Source organism: Equus caballus, chromosome 1 (genome assembly GCF_041296265.1).
Source record: "Equus caballus isolate H_3958 breed thoroughbred chromosome 1, TB-T2T, whole genome shotgun sequence".
NCBI classification, from domain to species: Eukaryota; Metazoa; Chordata; class Mammalia; order Perissodactyla; family Equidae; genus Equus; species Equus caballus.
In genome coordinates, this window is record NC_091684.1 from 115,777,677 (window position 1) to 115,802,319 (window position 24,643).

Below are 24,643 nucleotides of genomic sequence, written 5' to 3' on the forward strand. Positions count from 1 at the left end.
GGAGGGGATGATCAGGGATAACACGAAGGAGTTTTTTGGGATGATGGAACTAGTCTGTATTTTCACTGTGGGGTAGTTATATGAATCTACACAGGGGTCAAAATGCATAGAACTGTAAAATCAAAAAGGATAAATTTTATCATCTGATAATTTTTTTAAATAATACTTAAAGTCACACACACACAAACAAATGTGCTAAGAATGTGCTTAGAAACAATGTATACTCTTAAACACGTAAAACCTGGCTCCTGCGATCCTATTTATGCAATGGATCTGTACATTTTCTTTTCCCCACAAAATGAAATTATAAACTTCAGTGTAGCCCAATATTCTGATATATTCAGATATTCTGAACAAATATTCAGATATTCTGAATCATGTGGATCTAATCTAATGAGAGGAATTGTACTGCTGCAAGCTGAGAAGCATGCCATGTGCTGCAGCCACATCCTATGCATCAAGACAACACCACTACTTAACACTGTGACAAGCACCAAGGACAGAACCAGCACTGAAGAAACATCATTAACTGTTCCGAACTTCTGAACTATGAACTCCTCCTGTAGTCAATTAAACCAGATGCATTCATAGTGATTTTTCATGAATCATACATGTAAAATAATAAAACATTATAAAATACATGTATTTGCTATCTAAACTATTTTAATTTACCTGCATGCTGCTAATATCAAACGTTTTTTTCCCTTCCCCAAAGCCCCAGTACATAGTTGTATATTCTAGTCGTAAGTCCTTCTAGTTCTTCTACGTGAGCCACCACCACAGCATGGCTACTGACAGATGAGTGGTGTGTTCCACACCCGGGAACTGAACTTGGGCCACTGAAGTGGAGTGTGCCAAACTTTGACGACTAGGCCATCAGGGTTGGTTCTAATATCAACCACTTTTAATTCATCAAAATAAGTCCTTCTCTCAAGAACTTATGGAAAGAGATGGGAAGGCAAGGAACAAAATGTTATCATTCATACCTGAACAGAGTCTGCATCAGATAACGATGGTAAAATGAAGGGGTCAGGCAAAGTCCCACATATAATAACTATTTTTAAAATAAATTTAAGAAATCACTTACATATACCATAAGGAATTCAAAAGCATATAGAAGCCAGAGGAAAATTTAATTTCAGAAAATTGCAACTGGAATAGGTAAAGCCTGTGAGTTTGCAGCTTATGGGCCATAGGGTATAACTCAACCCCCAAGGCTACAGAAAATACTGATGGGAAAAACCACAGCTTTACCAGCTAAAGGTGTCAGAGATCAGATTTTAGGACTAGAACAGCAGCCGGGAACTTAAATGGGAAGTCCCAGCCATAAGAGAACCACAGAATGAATAAAACCCAAATTCAGAGCAACTGCCCAAATCCGTGGCTTATAAATAATCTACACAGGAGTGAAGGAGACTCAACAAAAAGAAGTCAGAGACCAGAAACATGTCCACTCTTGACAGATGGAACTACATGAGAGCAGATCTGTGAGTGTGATGCCTTCCTTAACCAAGGACATTCTTCAACTTGGCCAGCTCAACTGGCAGAAGCTGAAGCCAAATGGGTTTGAAGGCTGAGAGTACAGAGCCCAAAACCAGCAAAAGCAAGGTAACCACAGAGAGGGTAAGCAACATCCATGACCAAATCTTTGTCTGACCACCAATTTTTCAGGCAAAGGGAAGACCTCTACAGGGTCAAGCTAAAGAGACAGCCATGGGAAGTCATACACAAGATGTCAGCAACTGCATATTGCGAAGGAAACAAAATTTGAAATTTGGATCCAAGCAAGTTAAACGCCTACTAGATCAAAAATCCAAAATCCTCAGAAAAAAATAAACATTAAAAAAACAGTGTTGCTACAATATATCTGCAATGTCTAGTTTTCAATCAAAAATTACCAAATATGCAAGAAACAGGAAAGTGTGATCCATACTCAAGAAAAAAGGGCAGTCAATATAACTGATTTTAAATAGGCCCACATGTTGAATTTTGCAGACAAAGATGTCCAAACAGCTTTAGAAATATGTTCAAGGATTAAAATTAAATAATTCAAAAAGTTACAAGGAAATATGTGCTCAAAGAGTAAACGGAGAATCTCAACAGAGAAATGGACACTATACATAAAAGAAATTCTAGAGCTGAAAAGTACAATAAATGAAGTTTTTAAATGGGCTCAACAACAGATTGAAGATGGCAGATAAACTTGAATATAGATCAATAGAAATTATTCAAAGAAAAGAGAAAACTGTTTAAAGAAAAATGAACAAAACTTCAGAGACTTGTAAGACAGTATGAAGCACCCCAACATACATGTAATTGGAATCCCAGAAAAACAAAAGAGAAAGTAGCATAAAAAATTTAAAGAAATAATAGCCAAAACTTCCCAAATTTGGTGGAAAACATTAATTTGAAGATTCCAAAAGCTCAAAAAACCCCAAAATAACCAAAAATAAAATCACTCCTAGACACATCACAATCAAACTGCAAAAAAGCTAAAGTTAAAGAGAAAATCTTAGAGAGCATTCAGAGAAAAATGACATGTTATGTATGAGGGAACAACAATAAATTATTTCTGACTTCTCATCAGAAACTATGAAAGTCAGAAGATACCAGAAGAACATATGCAAAATGCTGAAGGAAAGAAAAATATTACTAACAATTCTATATCCAGCTAAACTATTCTTCAAATGTGAACACGAAATGAAATAAAGGCATTTTCAGTAAACAAAAACTGAGAGAATTTGTTGCCAGCAGAACCCCAATACAAGAAATGCTAAATAAAGTACTTTAGCCTGAAGGAGAAATGACACTGAATGGCAACTGGGACCAACACAAAAAAATTCTTCATGGCAAATATGTGAGTGAATATTTTAAAACTATGTATTTTTTCATTTCTTTTTTTAATATCTTTAAAAGACATGACTACTTAAATTAAAAATTATAAATCAGTACTGATAGGTTTATAACGAACAGATCTAACATATAACAATATCACTATGTAAATAAAAATACACTGTTGCAAGGTTTCTATATTTTACCTTAAGTAATTCAATATTAACTCTAAGTAAATTGGGATAAGCTTAAGATGCATGTGATCCCTAGAGCAACAACTTAAAAAAAGGTAAAAATATAGAACTAGAAAGCCAATAGAGAAATTAAAATGGAATACTAAAAAATATCTAATTAAAACAAAAGAAGACAGGAAAGGAGGAACAGAGGAACAAAGACCAAAAGACAAAACAAATTGCAAAAGAGAAGACCTAAGTACAACCATACCAATAATTAAATGTAAATGGTCTCACACTTCCATCAAAAGACACAGGTTTTCAAGACTAGATTTAAAATCCAAGACCCAATTGTATGCTGTCAACAAAACACACACTTTAAATATAAAGACATAAACAGACTAAAAGTAAAAAGCTACAAAGAATATATTCCATGCAAACAGTAAGCATAAGAAGTGGCTGTATCAATATTAGACAAATATACTTCATAACAAGAAACATTACTGGAGACAACTGGGATACCTCATAATGATAAAATGGTCAGCACATCAGATAGATATAACAATCATAAATACAGATGCAACTAATAACAAAGCTTCAAAATATATAAAGTAAAAACTGACAGAACTAAAAGGAAAACAAGATGAATCCACAATCATAGATAAAGACTTCAACAGACTTCTTTCAGAAATTGATAGAACTAGACAAAAATACTAGTAAGATTGTAGAAGATCTGAATAACACCATTAATCACCTTATCCTAACAGAAATATCCAGAACACTAAACTCAATACCTGCAGAATATACACACCATTTCAAGTCCACATGGCATGTCATCCAAGAGAGACCATATTCTTGGCCATAAAACAACTCTCAATAATTTTCAAAACATTAAAATATAACAGACTATTCTCTTACTGTAACAGAATTAAATAAGAAACCAACAACAAAAAAAACATCTGCAATAGCCCCCAAATATCTGGAAATGTAGAAGTCAGTTCTAAAGAACCCATAAAAATGACAAAGTAAATAAGAAAAAATATTTTGAACTGAATAACACTGAAAATTGATAAATTATACTTCACCAAAACTTAAAACTTCTGCTCTTTGAAAAACATTATTATAGCAAAATTAAAGTTTTTGAAATATATATCTGATAAAGAACTGATATCTATAACACACAAAGTACTCTCAAAGCTCCATAATAAGAAAACAAACAACCCAACAAAACTGAGTAAAAATATTTGAATCAACACTTCACCAAAGAAGATATATGGCTATCAAAAAAGCATACAAAAATATGATCAATATCATTTGTCACTAGGGAAATGCAAATTAAAAACAAAATTACATACTACTTCCCACCTCGTAGAATGGCTAAACTTCAAGACTAACGATACCAAGTATTGGCAAGGATGTGGAGCAACTGGAACTCTCATATATCACTGGTGGTGATATAAATACAATTATTCCATGGAAATATTTTTATTTTGTCTCTTCAAAAATAAGCTAATCCATAAATATTCAGTAAAAGAAATTAAAAGTTGGCAATATATACCTGAATAATCTATTTTCTTTCTTTCTTTAATTTTTACAGGTTTGATACTGAATTCATAGAATCCAGTGGAAACCAAGAGGAGGCAGAAATCCAGGCACCTAGTCTGATCTGCCCAGGCTCAGCGTCTGAAGGTCCTCCTTCCACTCCAAGGCTCTGGGTCTGCCTTGGGAAGGATGAGGCAGCTACAGCCAACCTCTGCTTCACCCCACAGAACAAAGCCCCGACTATGGAGCAGCAGCAGGACCAGGTGAGACCAAGGTCAAGCTCTTTCTGCCCCACAGCTGTGGTTCTCACACATCACGTTGGTGCCTGTTAATAGTTTTTGTTACTATTTAGTAGGACGTCCATGGCGCAAATGATTTTGTTACAGATTTAAGACCAGCCATTTGGTAGAAAAGGACAATGAATAAGTCTCTCAGGAAAGAAAAATCACAAAAGGGATCCCTCCCATTTTCATTATTCTCCAGGTAGCTTGGTCTATCTCAAATTAATGGCCAAAGAACATGGCCGCTCAAAAAAGTGACATGGAACATCAAAACCAAAGGGCAAATGGCTATCACAACCAAAGGAGCCAAAAGACACGGCGCTTAGGCCTCTATGACTGAACTTGACAAATAATTAACCAAAGGAGTAGCTGGCATGGGAAACTGGTCTTATCACACTGAGAAGGACAAAAGGGAGAAATGCAGATTTACTCCACCCTGGACAGGTGGAGCATACACATAGTGTGAACACAGCTCAAAACCAGAACAAGCCTCTTCATCCTCCGAGAAAAACACAACTCAGAAAACAGCCCATCCATGGCGGTTTACTGGGAAATTTTATTTTTGCTAAACTTTAGAACTTTATGAGAACAAATGATGGAGCTGGGACCAGCTGAGTCAGAGACGTTGACAGCCTTTAAAAATTAAAGAAACTATTAAAGAAAGCAACTTTAAAGAAGAGACCAATTTCTTCGGCAAAATGGTACTTGTTCCATGCTTGCTTCTCGTTACAGCCCCTAAAAATAAGTCTTTTAACGTAACCTGGTTATCATGGCCGACCTTTCTCTCTTCTGAGGTAATGTCTATAAATCTTGGCATCCATTGCGCTTTTGCACCACCTGTCAGCTATTAGCAATGGTATTTTTCCTGACAGCTAATTGGTAACATGAAAGAAAAGAAATGAAAAGCATTGTGCTTACAAAGTCATTTTACACCATCAACTGCAACAAGTATTTGGTGGTGGACATGGCACCGCCTGGGAATCAAAGGGACATGCTTTTCACCCTGTTTGCCAGTAAAACGAGAAAGGTGGTGAAAATGAAATCCATACCTGGTGTGTCTTTACATGACAGCTGAATTAGTGACACTTCCTTTGTCAGAAGATTCCCTCCAAGCAATGCCTGTGCTAAGCCAGTCCTCCAAGGCAGGCACACATGGAGAGGGCCTGAAATGGCGGTGACCCCACACCGCCGTGTGCCCCTCACCTTTCATTTTGGTTGTGTAAAATCCAACAGCTGCTCCGTCTCTCCACAGAATTTTAGCTTGCTCCTTCACAGAGTGAGGTAAAAAAAACATGGCATCATCATCCAAATTTCTCTCCAATCTTCCAAAAATAACGACGTTTAGAATGAAAAGCACAATCCTTTCCCCAAATGACTGAACCTTTGAAGGAAAAAAAAAAAAGGAACAACCAAGTGAGACTAGAGAGGAAGATCAGACATGATAAATTCTGTGCTTGGAACGGACCCACACGTCGAGGCCAGGTGTGTGCTCTACTGTCACACGGTTCGTTTCGTGCTCAAGAGCCAAAACGTGAATCATAGTTTCTCACAGACGTTTTCACATCCCTGACCTTTCACACCAATGAGCCTCCAGGAGTGACGGGCAGTGCCAGAGGGGCCTCCTGGGTCCCCAGGGCCACAGATGTAGAACGGAAGTTGACAGAGAACAAGAAACTGCATGCCAAAGAACCAGAAAGTTACCTCTGGGGGGGCAAGGCCAGCATTTCAGATTTGCTGAATGTGTCCAGAAATAAATGATTCGCCATTTTTAACAGCCCCAGAATTTTGGCTCTCAAGAGAAGGGTAAAAAATTGGGGAGATCGATTGTTACCCCAAAAGCAAGTGATTTTTGATGGCTTGTGACAGATTCTGAGCACACACTAGAGTCCCAATCTCAGAGAATGACTGGGACTCGAAGCCCACGCCACTCAAAGGCTGAAAAGTGGAACCATCTCTCACCCAGAGCAAAGTCAGGAAAATGAAGAAACTGTACTGCAGTCAATGTCAGGCCCACCCAGAGCTTTAGCCTTAACAAGTCAAAATGACTTCATGCCCCTGCCTGTTAAAATTCTCTGCATTTGTATAGTCCACGGATGACAGATACGGGCATAAATGGAGGCCTCCCACTCCTGTGCCCATAGCAGACATAGCTAATCAATCATACTCCATGTGGCTGAGCCTGGATACGGTCTCAGAATCCTCCTAAATGCAGTCCTCCCAACAGCCCTAAGCAACCGCTAAAATGGGGCACTTGAGATGAAATCAATCCGCTATTGTCAAAGTGACAGTATCCTTGCATTGGATTTTACTCTGACAATACTGACATGTGACAGCCTAAGTGTGTGAGTGTTTGTCACCACAAAATCAGCAAAACCATTAACTGGGCTGTGACTTCCACCCACATGCCACCATTGGATTCTCACCACCTGCCAAGGAGGTGCTGCTTTACAGGTGAGGAAATTGAAACTCAAAGACGAGAAGTGATTATATTTATTGATTTCCCTGCCTCGTTCCAAAGAGAACCTACGACAGCTGGAGGAGGGCTCCGTCAGAGGCAGGTAGGCTCGAAACAAGAGGCCAAGGCTTCTGAGTCCCAAATTAGGGCACCTGCTCCAGTCCAGCCAGCAGTCCCCTGCTGCATCTTCATCCATTAGAACTGAGACTTTTGGAAAGGGAAGTTTAATGTAAATATTAACACTTGGTTTTATAGTTAATACTTGACCCTTACATTTTTATCATCATCATCACCATTTGTAGTCATGGCTTCTCGGCCTAGATTTGCTGGGAGGTCTTCAGCAGCTCACAACCTCTTTGTGCCTTAGTTTCCTCCACTGGTCAAGGGAAAAGATCATCTAGGTGTCTCTAGAACATTTGTGTGTTTTTCTAATGCCCTGATAATAAAAATAAGGCAGCTTGCAGCATCCTAGCAAAGGGTACAAAGTGTTCAGTGCCAATAAACTTATTAATTGGCCCAAAATGTAAAATATTTCACCTTCATCTGGAGCCAAATCTTAGATGAGAAAAAGATTTGTGAAAACCACCCCAGCTTAACTCTGAGAAGCCACCCCAATTTTGTATCTCTGACAGTGGCAGCCAAATCAAGCTCAGACTTTAAGAATAACTAGCTAGTCACAAAACCTGATGGGTGTGATGTGGGAGGTTATATTTTTCAACTTATAAAACCAAAAAGTTCAGAGGGAAGCCAGCAGAGAAAAGCAGATCGCATCTGGCAGAAGGGAAATATCCAATCAAAACCTGGCAAGAGAAGAAGGAAAAAAGAAAATGCACTTAATTTGTCCAATTTCATTACTGGGGGAAAAAAATGTGTGACATGTGACTCTGACTTAGAAAGGTTTCTGAAAACACAAAACTAAGATCCAGGTCTAATCCCTCAATTAGGACCACTAATTATGTTAACAGAAAAAACATTTAAAACACTTTTTTTGGTAATTTGTGAAGAAGAGCTAGCTAAGAAACAAAATGTAATTAAAAGAAAAAAAAAGAAGTCAAGTTGCAAAGTTCTATAAATGGAAAGGGGAACTAGCCCCCGTCCACAGCTGGGGAAGGATGGGTTGACAACATGGTTCATTAAGTGGCAATAGCATCCAAGTTTCTTTCTGTTTACAACATAGGCCACATTTTCAGAAGATGTGGGAGTTTTCCTCATCTAAACTTAGAAGAACTGGTACATGAAGGAAGTGACCACTCTCGTTCTGAAAAAATTATTTAAAGAGGAAATCAGACTCTTCCTAGCACTGAGAACACCAAACCGCTAAACACCACCCGGCCCAAGGCAAACAGGCCAGGACAGCAACACCAATGGGCGTGCCAGGCAGCCCCACTGGGTATATCACGCTCATTTGCTGAATCTCAAGCCCATCGTTAATTTGCTGGAAGAAAATCCTTTTCAAAATAATATCTATTGAGTCAATTAAAACCAGACCTGAAAATATCCTGCTGTTTGCAACAACATGGATAGATCTTGAGGGTATTATGCTAAATGAGATAAGTCAGACAGAGAAAGGTAGATACTGTATGATCTCACATAGTAGAATCTAAAAAAGCTGAACTCATAGAAACAGAGTAGAATGGTGGTTACCACGGGCTGGGGGCTGGGGGATAGGAGAGATGTTGGTCAAAGTTTGTTGTCACAAACTTCCAATTAAAAGATGAATAAGTTCTGGGGCTCTAACACACAGCATAGTGACTATAGATAACAATACTGCATTATATACTTGAAAGTTGCTAAGAGACTAGATCTTAAATGTTCTCACCACAGAAAAGAAATGCTAATGACCTGATATGATGGAGGTGTTAGCTCTCCTATGGTGGTAAGCATTTTGCAATATATAAGTGTATCAAATCAACACATTGTACACCTTAAACTTACGCAATGTCAATGTCATATGTCAATTACATCTCAATAAAGCTGGGAAAAAACCAGACCTCAAAAAAGACAACCCACAGAATGGGGAAAAAATCTTTGCAAATCATATATGCGATAGGAAACTTGCATCCAGAATATATAAAAATCTCTTACAACTCAACAGTAAAAAGTCAAATAGGGGCTGGCCCCGTGGCCGAGTGGTTAAGTTCGCGCACTCCGCTGTAGGCGGCCCAGAGTTTCGTTAGTTCGAATCCTGGGCGCGGACATGGCACTGCTCATCAGACCACGCTGAGGCAGCGTCCCACATGCCACAACTAGAAGAACCCACAACAAAGAATACACAACTATGTACCGGGGGGGCTTTGGGGAGAAAAAGGAAAAAATAAAATCTTTAAAAAAAAAAAAAAAAAAAGTCAAATAACCCAACTAAAATGCAGCCAAGGATTTTAACAGATATTTTCCCAAAGAGGATATACAAATTGCCAATAAGCACATGAAAAGATGCTCAACATCCTTAGCCATCGAGGAAACGCATATCAAAAACATGGTAAGATGCCACTCCACACTCACTAGGATGGGTAAATAAAAAAGACAGACAATAAAAAGTGTTGGTGAGGATATGGAGAGATTGAAATCCTCAGACACGGCTAATGGGAATGTAGAAAGGTACAGCTGCTGTGGAAAAGAGTCTGGCAGTTCCCCAACGTGTTAAACACAGAGTTACCACAGGACCCAACAATTGTACTCCTAGGTATTTACCCAAGAGAACCGAAAATATATGCATGTCCACACAAAAACGTCCATAGAGGATTATTTAGAGAGCATTATTCAAAAAGTGGAAACAACCCAAATGTTCATCAACTGATGACTGGATAAATAAAATGTGGTATATACATAAAATGGAATATTATTCAGCCATAAAAAAATGAAGTTCTGACACGTTACAACACAGATGAATCTTGAGGACACTGCGCTAAGTGAAAGAAGCCAGACCCAAAAGACCACACATTATATGATTCCATGGATGTGAAATGCCCAGAATAGGCAAATCCATAGAGACAGAAAATAGATTAGTGTTGTCAGAGGCTGGGGGAAGAGGGACATTAGGGGTGACTGCTAATGTGTATGATGTTTCTTTTTGGGGTAACGAAAATGTTCTGGAATTAGACAGTGGTGATCAACGTACAATTTTGTGAATATGCTTAAAAATCAATGAATTGTACACCTCAAAAGAGTGAAATTTATAGTATGTGAATTACATCTCAATGAAGCTGTTGTTCGGGAATAAAAGCCAGAACTGGATTTGTTTTCCTTTTAACTGTTCAACAGAGAAAAGAAAAAAAAAAAACCTGATTATCACCACATTCTTCAAACCCAACCTGAAAGAATACTGATATTTCATTCAGTATTCACAGGGTCCCGTGAGAGAGAACCTGTGCAACTCCAGCCAACTGTGCACAGACCCACCACTTCAAGACTGCCAAGAAGCACCATCCTTCTTCCCACCTACAGAAGTAAGATAAAAATGCCAATCAAATGAAAAGAGGTGAATATTCCAAACTCTCAGCTGGTTCCTACCCTCCTCCTCAGCCGTGGCCCCAGCCAAATCTCAGCCACGAGGACTCCGCCTGACCTCTGAGGAGCTGCTGTGGTGCCTGCTTTCACCCTTGCCATCCTGGGTCTCTGCTCCATGAAGCCACAGCACTTCAAAGACTGCCAGGCCTGACATCAGAGAGACTGGAGCTTATGTCCAGAAAAATCACTTACTAGCTGTGTGGCTCAGCTTCAGTTTTCTCATCTGCAAAACAAATACCTTGAATATTCTGAAATTAGGTCGTCCCTGTAAAGAGTCTGAGGTAACACATGGGCTGGATGTCACACAATGTCTGACTCACATTAAGTACCAACAAACATCACTTGAATACACTAAGCAGAACTTTCCTACACACTAGAGAGATGCTGTGGATTAAAGTTTTAAAACTAAGACATGAGAGGCCACTCAGGAAGGTAAAAGAGATTTACAGAGATAAACAGATATCTCTTACATTTGGCCATTTACTACTATTTTCCTTGCTGGGAGGGTATTATGGATTGAGTTGTGCTCCCTAAAAAGATGTTGAAGTCCTCACCTCCAGTACATGAGCAAATGATTTATTTCCAAACAGGGTCTTTGCAGAAGATCAAGTCAAGATGAAGTCATTAGGGTGGGCCCTAATCCAAGGACTGGGGTCCTTACCGAAAGGGGGTATTTGGACAGACAGACACACAGAGAGGGAAGATGATGCAGAGACACAAGGAGAACATCATCTAGAAGCCAGGAACACCTGATGCCACCAGTATCTAGGAGACAGATCCTCCCTCACGGGCCTCAGAAGGAACCAGCCCTGCTGACATCTTGATCTCAGACTTCCAGCCTCCAGGACCATGAGACAACACAGTTCTGTTGTCTAAGCCACTCAATTTGTGGTATTTTGTCACAGAGCCCTACAAAACTGACCCACAGGGGTAGACTGGTTTAAATTCTTAACATGATAATAACTACAGTGACTATTAACACCTGTTTTGCAATGTCTATTTAAAATTACATCACCTTACCTTCATCAGACCTTCTCGTGCAGGATCAGAGGTTCTCAGGACATCCTCGGTGGTCCACCAGCTCTCCTTTATGTAAACAGCCACAACTAAAGAGGAAGCCAAGAGAAAAGGAGGGTGTGCACACAGCCGACCGGCCCCCAGGGGAGCAAGTTTCAACAGCATGGAGCCCCCGTCAAGGGGCAAAGGAGAGATTACGCATAGGGAAAGCCAGTGATACTTCTAGCGGACGTTTTCTGAGAGCACTGACCAGGATAGAGTGGCCACTATCACCTGCAGGGGAAGTCACAGATGGTTCACTGTTGACTCTAAAATAGGATGCATCCCAATGTCGCTGGGCAAAAAAGGCTACACACCAATATTGACAAATTCAATGAGTAAGACTCACATTTCTTTTCAAAGTCCAATTATGTGCCACAACTGGGAACTCCCCAAATTGAGTCAAATCCAACATTATCTCAGGGCATTGAACAAACCCTCTTAACATCGCCCTTGGCCCTTGGCTGCCTCTACATGATTTTCTTTTACTCTCATAAGGAAACTGTCATCTGCATGTTTCTGAGGAGGACGCTGAAGCTCTGAGGGGGCCTGAGGCGGGGTCCAGCCCTAGGCCGCTGGACCCCAAGAACAGTGCCCTTTCCAAGAAGCCGGAGATGGGCCAGCTGTCAGGAATGGGGCGCATCACACCAGGGTGGTGGGGGTGTCTTTAGGCAAGCAGGTCCTGGGGCTGGGAGCTGCAGGAGGAGAAGGGTAGAGACAGCCCTCCTTCCCCCACTCTCGCCTGGCCCAAGTCTAAACAGTCACGGAAGCTGCTGATTCTGCCCATTCTGAGCTTGGACACAGGGTCTGCTGCTTGGTAGGGGTGACCTCAGCACACCCTCCACCTCACTAAGCCCTACACTCCTCATTGGAGTTGCCCAAACTGATCACCCGAGGTGGCTGACAAGTTCTGATGAGGATCGGGAGTGACAGGCCCCGCCCAGGGCCCGGCAGGTGGAATGTGCTCGGCGCCTGCTAATTAATGAGTCAGCTCTCCTCCCCTGGCTCCTGCGCCAGTCGCCAAGTGCCTCACTCCCACCTGCTGCCTCAGGATGGCAGCCCTGGATGCCAGCTGGGTCCAGGCCACCATCATCTCCACAGGTGACTGTGACAGCCGCTCAGCCTGTCCCCTGCCTCGGACTCCCCGTGAATTTACCCCTATTGAGTGGCTGCTCCAAAGGCAAATCCAGTCATGGCCTCTGCCTCCTGTCTCTCAGCTGTGCAACCCTCCCGTCCGTGCTTAAGAATTACATTTGAAACACCAAAGTTACTTTGGTTGTTTTCTGGTATCTTTTTTTTTTTTAATTAGGACGTGTTTTAAGAGTAGTTTTAAGGTCATGGCAAAATCGAGGGGAGAGTACAGAGATTTCCCATATACCCCCGGTACTCACACAAGCATAGCCTCCCCCATTATCGACATCACCCACCAGAGCAGTACAGGTGTTACAACTAAGCGATCTACACTGGCACATTGACCACCCAGAGGCCAGAGCTCACATTCGGGGTCACTCTTGCTGGTGTACGTTCTATGGATTTGGACAAATGTATAATGACATGTAACCATCATTATAGTATCACACAGAATAGTTTTACTTCCCAAAAAGTCCTCTGTGCTCCACCCATTCATACTTCCTTCCCAGACCCCTGGCAACCACTGATCTTTCTACTGTCACCATAGTTTTGCCTTTTTCAAAATGTCATATAGTTGAAATCATACAGTCTGTAGCCTCTCAGGTTGGTTTCTTTCACTTAGTAATACGCGTTTAAGTTTCCTCCATGTCCTTCCAGGACTAGATATCTCAAAATTCCTTTCAGCACCGAATAATATTCCATTGTCTGGAGGTACCACAGTTTACTTCTTCTCTGGCATCTTTTTTATACCCCTTTTATTTCCATTTTTATATCTGCTTCTCATCTGAGCCCCAGGGGTCCAGAAGCCACAAAATAAAAAGATGCACTCTCCCAGTCAAATCTTTCCAGGTGAAGATTTGCAGGAAAATGTTAATGGAGTAGAAAACAAGTCACCTGAACATGTAATATAAGGCTCAAGACTTTGAAGCAAATTTTGTGGGCTGCTCAGGTTAAGCTGCCACCCCCTTCTTCCCTATTTCTCTCTGATCTTTGAGGAACTTAAGTAGAAAACTCTGTGAAGACCAGGTTACAATGACATTAGCCAGTTATTAAACATTAACTCTGCACAGCCAGCCCCTCCTCTCCAAAGACCAAAAGCATCTAATCCATTATGTCAGTTTCATATCATTGGTGAATTATATCATCTCCAACAATAGTTCCAAAATTGACAGAGCCAGCTGAGAGAGAAGGGCCAATTCAGTGCTTGACATCTGCCTTCATTTATTCAGCTAAATTCATTTTCAAAATGGCACCTACTAGAACTTACAGGAGGATTACAAAACTGTAAGGATTATTTTCCTGCTTAACAAGGTGAATCAATAAAAGATGTTCAGTTTACTAATACAGTGTATTACTGAAATACAGATGTTCAATTTACTATGATAGTTTCAAACAGGAAGCTTGTTATGATTTGGTGTTTGCACGGTGCCCTGCAAGTTTCATGGTGCACTGCAGAGCATTAATTAGTCACACAAGTTGTCACAAAATAGACTGAACTGTCTTTTTCAAAACTAATCTTAAGCTGCTACGTATACATAACAATGAAGGTGAATCCCTATCAAATTTAACAAGCCTCAAAGAAATTGTTCTCAAAACCAACTCCTGAAAAGCAGGGTCAGCCTTCTAGAGAGCAGCAGCGTTTGATCAGAAAAGCATGATACCATCCTACCGAGTCAAGAGGAAACAGGAAGGAGGAAAGGTGGCAGGGGCAGCGAAGAGAGGTTGTACCCAGCTCAGCAAGGACAAAGGATGGATCCCGGGGCACTGACAGGCACTGCAGAGCCAGCCTCAGGGCATCACTTCTGAGACCCTGAAGCCAGCGAGTTCTGAGACTTAGAAAGTGGAAACCACAACATCCGTAGTTTTAAAAGAAAAAATATGATCCTGATCAGTATCTTCTAGGCTCTCCACCATCTAGGGTCTAAGCAGAGACTAGACACCTGCAGAAGGCTGTACAGTGGTGACGGCAATCAACGGGCATTGTTAAAGGCCAGCCTCACTGCACCAATTTAATTTCCCTTTCCCCCTGAGTGACAGGTGATGTGGAACACAAGGAAGATGTCAGTAATGGATTTCATACTATGACACTCCAAGGTTTCCCAAACAAGTGAAGACAATGAGGTCCTAAGGCTAACTTCCAGTGGCCTGGCTTCATCAAGGCTCAGCAAGATCAACTGAACTCAACTACCCTTGGCCGAGTTCCCAAAGGCATTAGAAGAGGCTGATGAGTAAGCCTCCACTCTTGCCCCTGGGAGTAGGCAGCCTACAGAGGAGGAGAGAGCTTCTCTGATTCAGGACAGGGTGTGAAAGGTGCTGGAATCAAGCTGGGAACCAAAGCGTCACAAGCACCCAGAGGAGGGAATCAACTGTACTGAAGGGTATTGGGAAAGTGAGCCTGGAGAGCTCCACCAGCTCAGGTTCTGGATCGGTGAGTAAGGTTTCAACAGGCAGGGATGATGCGCAGGGGCCCTGCAGGCAGTGTAACCTGTGAGCAGAGGCACAGAGCCCTGCAAGTCGAAGGCCACACCCAGGGCATCCCAAGCAGCAGGAGGAGCTGGGTGATGCCTAGACAAGGGAGAGACAGGGCTGCAAACACTGATTATGGCAAGATTGCAGGATACAAGGCTAACACACAAAAGCCAATCATCTTCCTATATACCAGCAATGAACAAGTAGAATTTGAAATTAAAAACACAATACCATTTACATTTGTACCTCCATAAACTGAAATACTTAGGCATAAATCTAACAAACTATGTACTAGATCTATATGAGGAAAACTACAAAACTTTGATGAACAAAATCAAAGGAGGACTAAATAAATAGATATTCTATGTTCACGGATAGGAAGACCCAATATTGTCAACATGTCGGTTCTTCCCAACTTGATCTGCAGATTCAATGCAATCCCAATCAAAATCCCAGCAATTTATTTTGGGGATATCGACAAACTGATTCGAAAGTTTATGTGGAAAAGCAAAAGACCCAGAATAGCCAGCACTATATCAAAGGAGAAGAACAAATTTGGGGGACTGACCCTACTCAACTTCAAGACTTGCTATAAAGCTATAGTATTTAAGACACTGTGTCCCTGTATCAGTGAGGAAATATACAAACAGATCAATGGAACAGAATGGAGAGCCCAGAAATAGAACCACACAAAAACAGAAATTCCTCTTTGACAAAGGAGCAAAGGCAATAAATGGAACAAAGATACCATCTTCAACAAACGGTGCTGGAACAACTGGACATCCACACACATAAAATGAATCTAGACACAGCCCTCTCACCCTTCACAAACACCATCTCAACAAAACACACTGGCTTCATTCATTCGCCAGTCTCTAATGGACTGGAGTTACAAAAGAGAGCAGGACGACAGAAAGCATTTTAGATACTGCCCTATATACCTGGTGTAGAAAAAAAGGATATGAACTTCAGAGCCAGATGGGGCTCAAATTCTGGCTTATCCAATTACTAGTTGCGTGACCTAACCCCCACCCCACAGCCTTGAGTCCCCCGCATGTCAAATGGAGACTACAGTATCCTCTCACCTGGTCATCACACAGGTTTCTGGAAAGAGTTCACTTTGCCAAACTGCTTTTCCTCGGTGTTGGAAGCTTTTAAGTGGTTTCTAGAAACTTCCTCCACCTGCTTCAAGCATTGTTCTGGGATTTCAAAGAAGTATGAAAAGCCCTTTGTTATTTGTTGGGTTTTGTCAGTGAAACAATGGAAACTGCTTCATAACACTCCCATTTCTTCCTGGGAGCTCCCTCTCCAAACTTTCTACTCTAGTTTACGTGGAAATATCTGTCTTTCTTTCACAGCTTGATCACTGCCAGCCTGTCCGCTCCCTCAAGTGGATATGTTTCTACCTACCACATTTTCTCATGACTGTTCCTTTTTCTATCAGGGAACGTTAAGCTGACCATTGTGTTCCTCACTTTCTCCTCCCAAGGCTGTGGGCACACATCAAGCCAGGTTAAGGCACACACTTTAACCCAACCAGGACCTCCCAACAAGATTTTTAAAGCTTTTTTATTGCCTAAGATTCTTAAGGGAGATAAACCCTTTTTTATTTAGACATTTTTTTTAACCAATCAATACATAAAACAATCGTTTTGAAAAAGTTACTGTGATTTTTCCACAGTATAGTTTAGGGAGCTGGTTGTCACCTGTTACCTCAGAAGGATGGGCTGTGACAGCAGAGACATGCCCTGAGAAGCATTTTGAGGCCATAGCCCAACTCAGTAAGGAGGAGCACTGTGACAGATCAGCATCGTCCAGATGGGGGATGGTGGCACTTGCAGCTGGCGTTGCTGTCCCTCCTCACCTGCCCCTGCCCAGAGGACAGCAGGAGGCACCAAATTGGCACGTGGACCCTCCAGAGGTCACAATTCTGAAGCACGTGTTGCTCATTCAACCCACATGTTGGGTAGCTATTATGTGCAAAGTACATCATAAATCCATTCCAGGAATTAAATTTAGACTCTGGCTTAAGACACTTAGAACTCAGAGGAGGAGAGCGTGCCTGGGACATGAAGCAGAAGAAAGTAAAATCAGGCCGGGCTGTGTGCTGTGAGAGAGCCGAGAGGAAGAAGCAGGTCATTCCTGCTGAGGGGACAGAGAGCCTTCAATGGAGGTGTCCTACCTGGGACCGAAGAATGAGTCAGGCCCAGTTATGGGAGAAAGGCACTGGAGGTGCGGGGAGGTGACAGAGCCTCAGGGACATGAAAGCACACCAAGCAAGGACAAGAACTACAGTGGGCCAGAGCTGAAGGTGAGGGCAGGACGGAGAAGGCCAGTCGGGGAGGTCTCAAGGGCCGTACCCTGTAGACAAGTGGCAGCCCCCATGCTTCAGAGGAGGAGAGCGACACAACCCAACCGCTGTTCTAAATAATATTCGCAGAACCACATGTCCAAGCACTCACCCAGCATCTGACGCAACGTCAAGGGCAGCATCTCAGTAACGCAGGCCACAGCTGACTCTGGTTTTCAGGTGAACCTGCTCAAGGTCATGTGGTTGTAAACGGCAGCAGTGGGACTAGATGTGAACCAGGTCCCACTGGTTCAAGCCCCTGCTCTAACCACTATGCTCCAGGTGAAGAATGGACAGAGAGACCAGAGGGCAGAGCCGGAGCCAGGCTCCCACAAAGGCCAGAGAGTAGGAAAGAGGCAGATGAGATGAGAGATAAGGAGGGGACAAGCCAAGACACTGAAGAGAAAGGAGAGGCCGGTAAGCACAGAAAGACCTTAACAGAGTGGACACCTGAGGACCTTGTTTTGCACTGTAGGACGGGGGGCAGGGGGCTGCCACTTATTCAAACATTGACAAGTGCCAGGCACTGTCACCAGGGATCCAGGACAGAAGACACTGTCCAGCAGGGGCAAGACAGGCCACCAGGCCATGACCACACACACCATGACCAGAGCTCCAAGACGTGAGCAGTGCAAGCATCCACTCAGGGGCTGTGTCTTCATTATTCAGGCTGCTGTGACAATACACCATAGACTAGGTGGCTTATAAAAAATGGAAACATAGTTCTCACAGTTTTGGAGGCCACAAGTCCAAGATCAGGGTGCCAGCGTGGTCAAGTTCCAGTGAGAGCCCTCTTCCAGACTGCAGACTGCCAGCTTCTTGCTGTCCCCTCACATGGCAGAAGGGTCAGGGGAGACCTCTGGGGTCTCTTTCATAAGGGCACTAATCCCATTCCTGAGGGCTCCACCCTCATGACCTAAGCACCTCCCAAAGGCCCCACCTCCTAATACCACCACTTTGGGGGTTAGGATTTCAACATATAAATTTGGGGGGCACACAAATGCTCAGACCAGACATGCTCTCTGGGAGGGCTGGGGCAGAGTTCCAAGAATAGGCCTGGGCCACCCTGGGCTCCAGTGCTGGAGGCTCCAGGGATCAGGTCAAAGTGTTGGCTTCCTAATAAGTCCCTGGAAGAGTCCAATCAACGAGAGACATAATCAGAGTGGTGTTTTAGAAAGAGAACAGGTTATGCCCAAAAGAATTAGTCTTTTGAAACTAAAAAAAACAATTATTTGAGAAGAAGAATCACACTGAGTGAGTGTGGAGAATGAATTCAGGTGGGGGTGAGGCTGGCCGGAGGCAGGGAGGACAATGGGAGGCTATGGTGATCTGGCCAAGAGTGAGGAGGGGATGCCTACAGCGATCATGCTGGCGGGGAGGGAAATGCTCAGGGGGCAGAAAAGACCAGCTGGGAATCAGACTAGTCCTAGGCGGAAGAGAGAGGGGAGGCAGGGGCCCAGCCAGCTCTCAAGCTTGAGTGAAAGGATGCAGGTGCCTTCACCAGGAGGAAGTGAGAAGGAAGAAGAGGCGTGAGGGTTTCAGTTTTGAAGTACTCGTTAGATGGCCAGCAGGCAGCTGGATACACAGCCCGGAGCTGAGCAGAGACACAGAGAAGGCCCATGACCTGTACCAGCACAGGAACCAACGAGGGAGGAGTTCACACCCACCCACCCACACACACTAACTGCAAGTTGTTCACGTACTGGCCTATGGTTTATACTTACTCCATCACAACTGAGGGGCTTCAAGTCCCCTTGCCGTACCCACCTCCTGCCCCCTCAATTGCTCCCCTGGAGCCTAAGCCACCACTGCCCCATTACAAATCTAAGAAATATGTAGTTTCACAAAAAAGAAAGAGCACAGTTAAACCAAAGTGACAGGCCATCTTCCCAAAAGCAAAATACACTAAGGAAAAAAATGCTGAAAAGTTCTGGCAGAGGACAGCACATAAACACATTCCAAGGCATTGCATGACTTTTATGCAACACTGACTGAGTCGGTCAATAATTTAAGGGGAGGGGAAAATACGCGAGTTGACATAGCAACTGTCACATCGCATTACTCGGGCTACCATTTCCATACAGATGTCTTCCTTAAAGGAAAACACTTCCCCAGATGCCCCGTGAACTGGGGCGCCTCTTTGCCATGGAGAAGGAAACATCTGGTTTGCAGTATATTTGCATCAGCCTCCTTGTGGTTCTCAGGCCTTTCTTGCCTTAAGCAATTTTGTTTTCATGAGTCTAGACTTTAACTCAAGGAAGATGGGATGAGGTAGGGGACCTGGATTCTGAGGTATAGCTGGACTACAAGGTGTGGGGGCAAAAAGAAACCCACACCAAAACTAGGCTACCTGGAAAGGAATCTTACAATCACTGGGCTGGACCGAGGCAAGCACAGCTTCTGAGGGCTGGGGGAAGCAGAGAGAGGTGCGGGCAGCCCACCCTACAGCGGGAAACCCTCAGAGGCCTCAAAGCAGCAGCACCGCCCCCCCAACAACAGCTCCATCCTTGACACCGGGAATATTTTCCTTGGAGCGGCCCTGTTTTCCACACACTATTGGTCCCTTGGTGAGAATGACATGTCTTTGTTTGTGGGATGCTGTTTTCCCCTACGTTTAAATCTAACTCACAGTAAGTGCCACAAATTAATAGGGAATCAAGAAGAAAATCCCAAACAATAGCCAACGTGTGTTCCCAAATCACAGCGCTGTCACTGCGAATGGCTCTTCCATCTGCATCTGACACAGCCCAAGGAAAACAGAGCTCTCTCCATTTCCAGCATGGAGTTCCTTTAGCTTATGTGAACTCGTGTCCTACTCAACCTGGGGGCTGCCTGACACTGGCCCAGCACCAGACACATGGCCACCTTAGCTGCCGGAAGGAGCTGGTGTTTAAAGCAAGGCTGAGTTTCTGGCCAGAATTCCTTCCCCCTGGCGGTCAGACCTACTCAAGTGCCACTCCACAGACACAGAAGGTGGGAGGATGTGCCCTGTCTCCGGCTGACATTTACTTTGCATCATCCAGAGAGCAGGCACAGACTCAAGAAAAGACCCAACGTCTGTGGGATCACGGGGGGCTGCTATGTGCCAATGGGGTGCCTGCTCACCAGGTGGGCCCTGGACCCTTTGTGTGTCATGAGACTGTGGGGTCGTCACACTTCAAAACCAGAGAAATTACAATTACTTCTCCATGTGCTAAAACTCAGATGTCACCAGGTCAGCAAGCCTCTCCTCCACTCCCGCCATATTAGCTTGTGTTCCACTGGACAAACACAAACCACCATTGCACCAAGTCAGGGTAACAGGATCATCTGGCTAAACAGAGCTTGGCTAAGCCCCATCTGTCCTACCCTTCGGGGGGCCAGGCCTCTCCCTTCAAGGCACACGCAGGACCAGGAGTTGCTCTGGCTGGAGGCCAGAAATTCACAGCACCCCCCACCCCCATTCTAGCCTTGCACCTCAACTCCTCCCCAAAGTCTGGGAAGCCTGCTCAGGGGTGAGGAGTGATCCAGAAAGGGTCTCCCAGTTTTGAAGTTCTCCGGGCAGCTCAGGGGCACACCTCGCTCTCCACCGTCCCACCCCTCCTGACCCACCACCCACCTGCCCCAAACGCAGCCCCGGGAAGGCCTGGCCGCAGGCCTGCCATGTCGCAATCCCACCCGGCTGGGGACAGCCACTGGGAAGGCGGGTTCCACAGCGGCTCTGGTTTCATCCGATTGTTTGCCTTGGCTCCTGCTGTCACTGCAGGCCTAGAATGGGCATGCTTTTCCAGGAAAAAATCATCATTTTTCGATTCCCTGCTTGTTTTTCTCAGGGTGCACATGACATGCAATCACCAAAAACTGTAAATAAATTAGCAGCAATTTGAAGGATGAGTGTTATGCTTGGTCACAAAACGTCCTGGAAGCGGGCTGGGGGACAGACATTCTAATCAGGGAAGGCAACATGTGGTAACGATGACAAACAATCTCTCCTCAGTCTTCATTCTCCGGAAGTAGCCTGCTTTCTATTGTCTAGCCTCACTTCCTCCCCTGCCCATGTGTGTCACCCCTGCGCAGCAAGCCGACGAGGTTTTCTTTACCAAACATCATGCAGGAAGAGCCCAGAAGATCTAAGTAACATGATCCCTCCGCCCTCAAAAAGCTCACAATCAACGTCAGAAGATCAGCCGCAGGAAATGAGCTGAGAGACGAAGAGCGACTGGTGGACAACTGCAAAGTGATGTGCTCCACACTGAAGGTGCAGCCCGGGTCCAGGGCCCCATGCAGACCCCTCCTCCACCTGACACCCCACAGACCCTTGACACACGAGCTCAGATTGCCCTCACCCCAAGCTTTTTCTCCCAAATTACCCAGCACCGTTGTACCACCACCACAACCAGTCAAAACCAGACTCATTCCCGGCCCTCCTCCCCTTAGCCTTCGGTCCACTCCAAGTCCTGTCATTTCCACTATTTCTCTAATCCATGCCCTCCCCACCAGGCAAGCCCCAGCATCTCTCCCCTGGGCGCTAACAGCCTCCTGGGATTGGGTGACTTGTTCTTCCTTCTATCCATCCTCCTTTCCGACTATGAGTAGGACATTCCGCAAAGAGCTGAAGATCCAAAGACAGGAGCCCTGTCTCCGGCCCCAGTCCCCACCCGTCCTCCATAACATCACCAGGCATCTTTCTAACTCCCCTCAGCATGGCCTCCCCTGTAGCTGAGGGCTAAGAGCACAATGCGAAGACTTTGTGAAAGGAAACTTCAAAACACTCAAAGGAGGGACTGGTGCGACTCACAGCCAGATTCTGCAAGGTGGGGAGCTGCCCGGGAGTAGTGGGGGGACTGCTTTCTGGGGCCCCTTGTGCCTCCAGAGGTACTCCTTCAGGTCCAGAACTCCCAGCCCTAAGGGGCAGAGGAACAGCCTCTGTGACCACTGTGTGGCCACCAGAGAGCCTGGACGCCAAGAGAGAAGACCAAACGTCCCAGAAAGTGTACCCACCCCCTATTTTCACCAGACTGCCACTTCCCTGCCAAAAACCAGAGATGGCTCCCTGCTGTGCCCAGCAATATCCAAGAGTTCCCTTATTCTGGAAACTTCCACAGCACTATGGGATTAGATCTTCATTTGACTCAATTACAAGTTGCCATTTTTAATCAGCCTCTGGGACATTCTTTGCCCTCCCCTCTGATCATCTAACCACTGGGTTTTATATGAAAAAAAAAATATCAAACAGATATTATCAGAAGGAAAGCTGAAAAACAGAAAAATCTGACACGGAAAACAAGAAGAGAGCATCTAGGAAAACTCTATGTGAGGCCTTGGAGCTCGCAGAGAGGGCTTGCATCAGAAAGGGTCAGATGTTAAAAGAACAAGTGTAAAGGAGGGAAGAGACCCCATAAAAAAGCCAGGTCCCCAGGCTGGGCACAATCCTTTAAGAACTAAGTGGGAAAGCCAGAGCACTGAGTATGTTCAAGCAGGCTGGGGAAATGTTCAAGCAAGCAGGGTGAGCTGCCTGGGTGGCTAGACTCAGAGCGAACAACCCCAAGGAAGAAACACACCTTAGCTAGATGCTCAAATGGTCACAGAGGATCATCTCCACCGGGAGGGCAAAGCGCCTCTAACTGAGGAGCAAGGCTAGTAGCAGGAAATAGCGGAAAAGCAACAGGAGAGCACTCACTGCTTTTAGAGAAGCCCAAGTCTCTGAGCCCAGTGAATTTACATCCCAGGCGCCAGAAAGTCCTGTGAATGTGATCCTGACGCTGTAACCCTTAATCTCGGAGAGCATGTGATGCCAGAAGTGGCCAAAAAGACCAAATATGAGCTGATGCTTTCCTAGTCTGTGAGGGGAAAATAGAGACCTTGGAACTAACGCCTGGTTCCCTGAAACCCCCTCCCAACGTAGGTCTAGAGTGAATCATGAATTCACCAAGGCCTGAGAAGGCCAACAGGCCTCACTGCCTTTTCCGACAGTGTTCCAGGATAGGGCTAGGAGAATAATTTTTTTAAAGTTATCTTGGGCTAGTCCCAGCGGCCTACTGATTAAGTTTGGTGCACTCCACTTCAGCAGCCCACGTTCGATTCCCAGGTGCGGACCTATACCGTTCCGTTAGTGGTCATGCTGTGCTGGTGGCCCACATACTAAGAAAATAGAGGAAGATTGGCACAGATGTTAGCTCGGGGAAAATCTGCCTCAGCAAAAAAGAAATAAGTTCTCTTAATTTCAGCAGCCAGATTTCCCTCCATTCTTAATTTCAGGCATGCGCTTCATAAAGTCTCTTGACATCTCCTCGTGGATGAACTGGAAGTGTCTGCTAAACAATAGTTTGGGTGTGTGTTTAATGGTATAATAGTAATTGCATGAATAAAAGCCAGCATTTTTAAAAACTACTTGGATTAAACATAAAGAATGCACACCTTCAGAACTTCAAATGACATTAACTATATAGCAAGGAGGAAGAGTTAATATAACCAGATGGAAGGACCTACTCTTGAAACAAGCAAACTTTTCTTAGATATGACACCAAAAACACAAGCAACAAAGGAAAAATAGATAAACTGGACATCATAAAAATTAAAAAGTTTTGCACTTCTAAGGACACCATCAAGAAAGTCAAAAAACCCACAAAACAGGAAAAACTTGTTTAAAATCATATATCTGATAAGGAACTTGTATCCAAAATATATAAACAACCCTTACAACTCAATAACAAGTCAAATAACCCAATGTAAAAATGGGCATAGAATCTAAACAGATAGCTCTCCAGAGAGGATGTAAAAGTGACCAGTAAACACTTGAAAAGATGCTCAACACCATTAGTCATCAGGGAAATGCAACTCGAAACCACAATAAGATACCACTTCACAC

The 24,643-nt window shown here is 43.9% G+C and overlaps 1 protein-coding gene across 10 annotated transcripts in view; it reads right to left on the reverse strand.

Moving 5' to 3' along the window:
• FAM169B (Protein) overlaps positions 1–24,643 on the reverse strand; it is a 210,696-nt gene that overhangs the window by 154,761 nt on the left and 31,292 nt on the right. For 9 of the 10 annotated variants that reach the window (XR_011439024.1, XR_011439019.1, XR_011439022.1 and 6 more), the window contains exons 4-5: positions 11,811–11,896; positions 6,032–6,209 (exon numbers count right to left, since the gene is read on the reverse strand). Coding sequence is in view for 3 of the 10 variants with exons in the window: in XM_070267716.1 (XP_070123817.1) it covers positions 6,032–6,209; positions 11,811–11,896 (264 nt within the window). In the remaining 7 variants the exon portion in view is untranslated. The remainder of the gene's footprint in view (positions 1–6,031; positions 6,210–11,810; positions 11,897–24,643) is intronic. The other variant, XR_011439025.1, reaches the window with a different exon arrangement.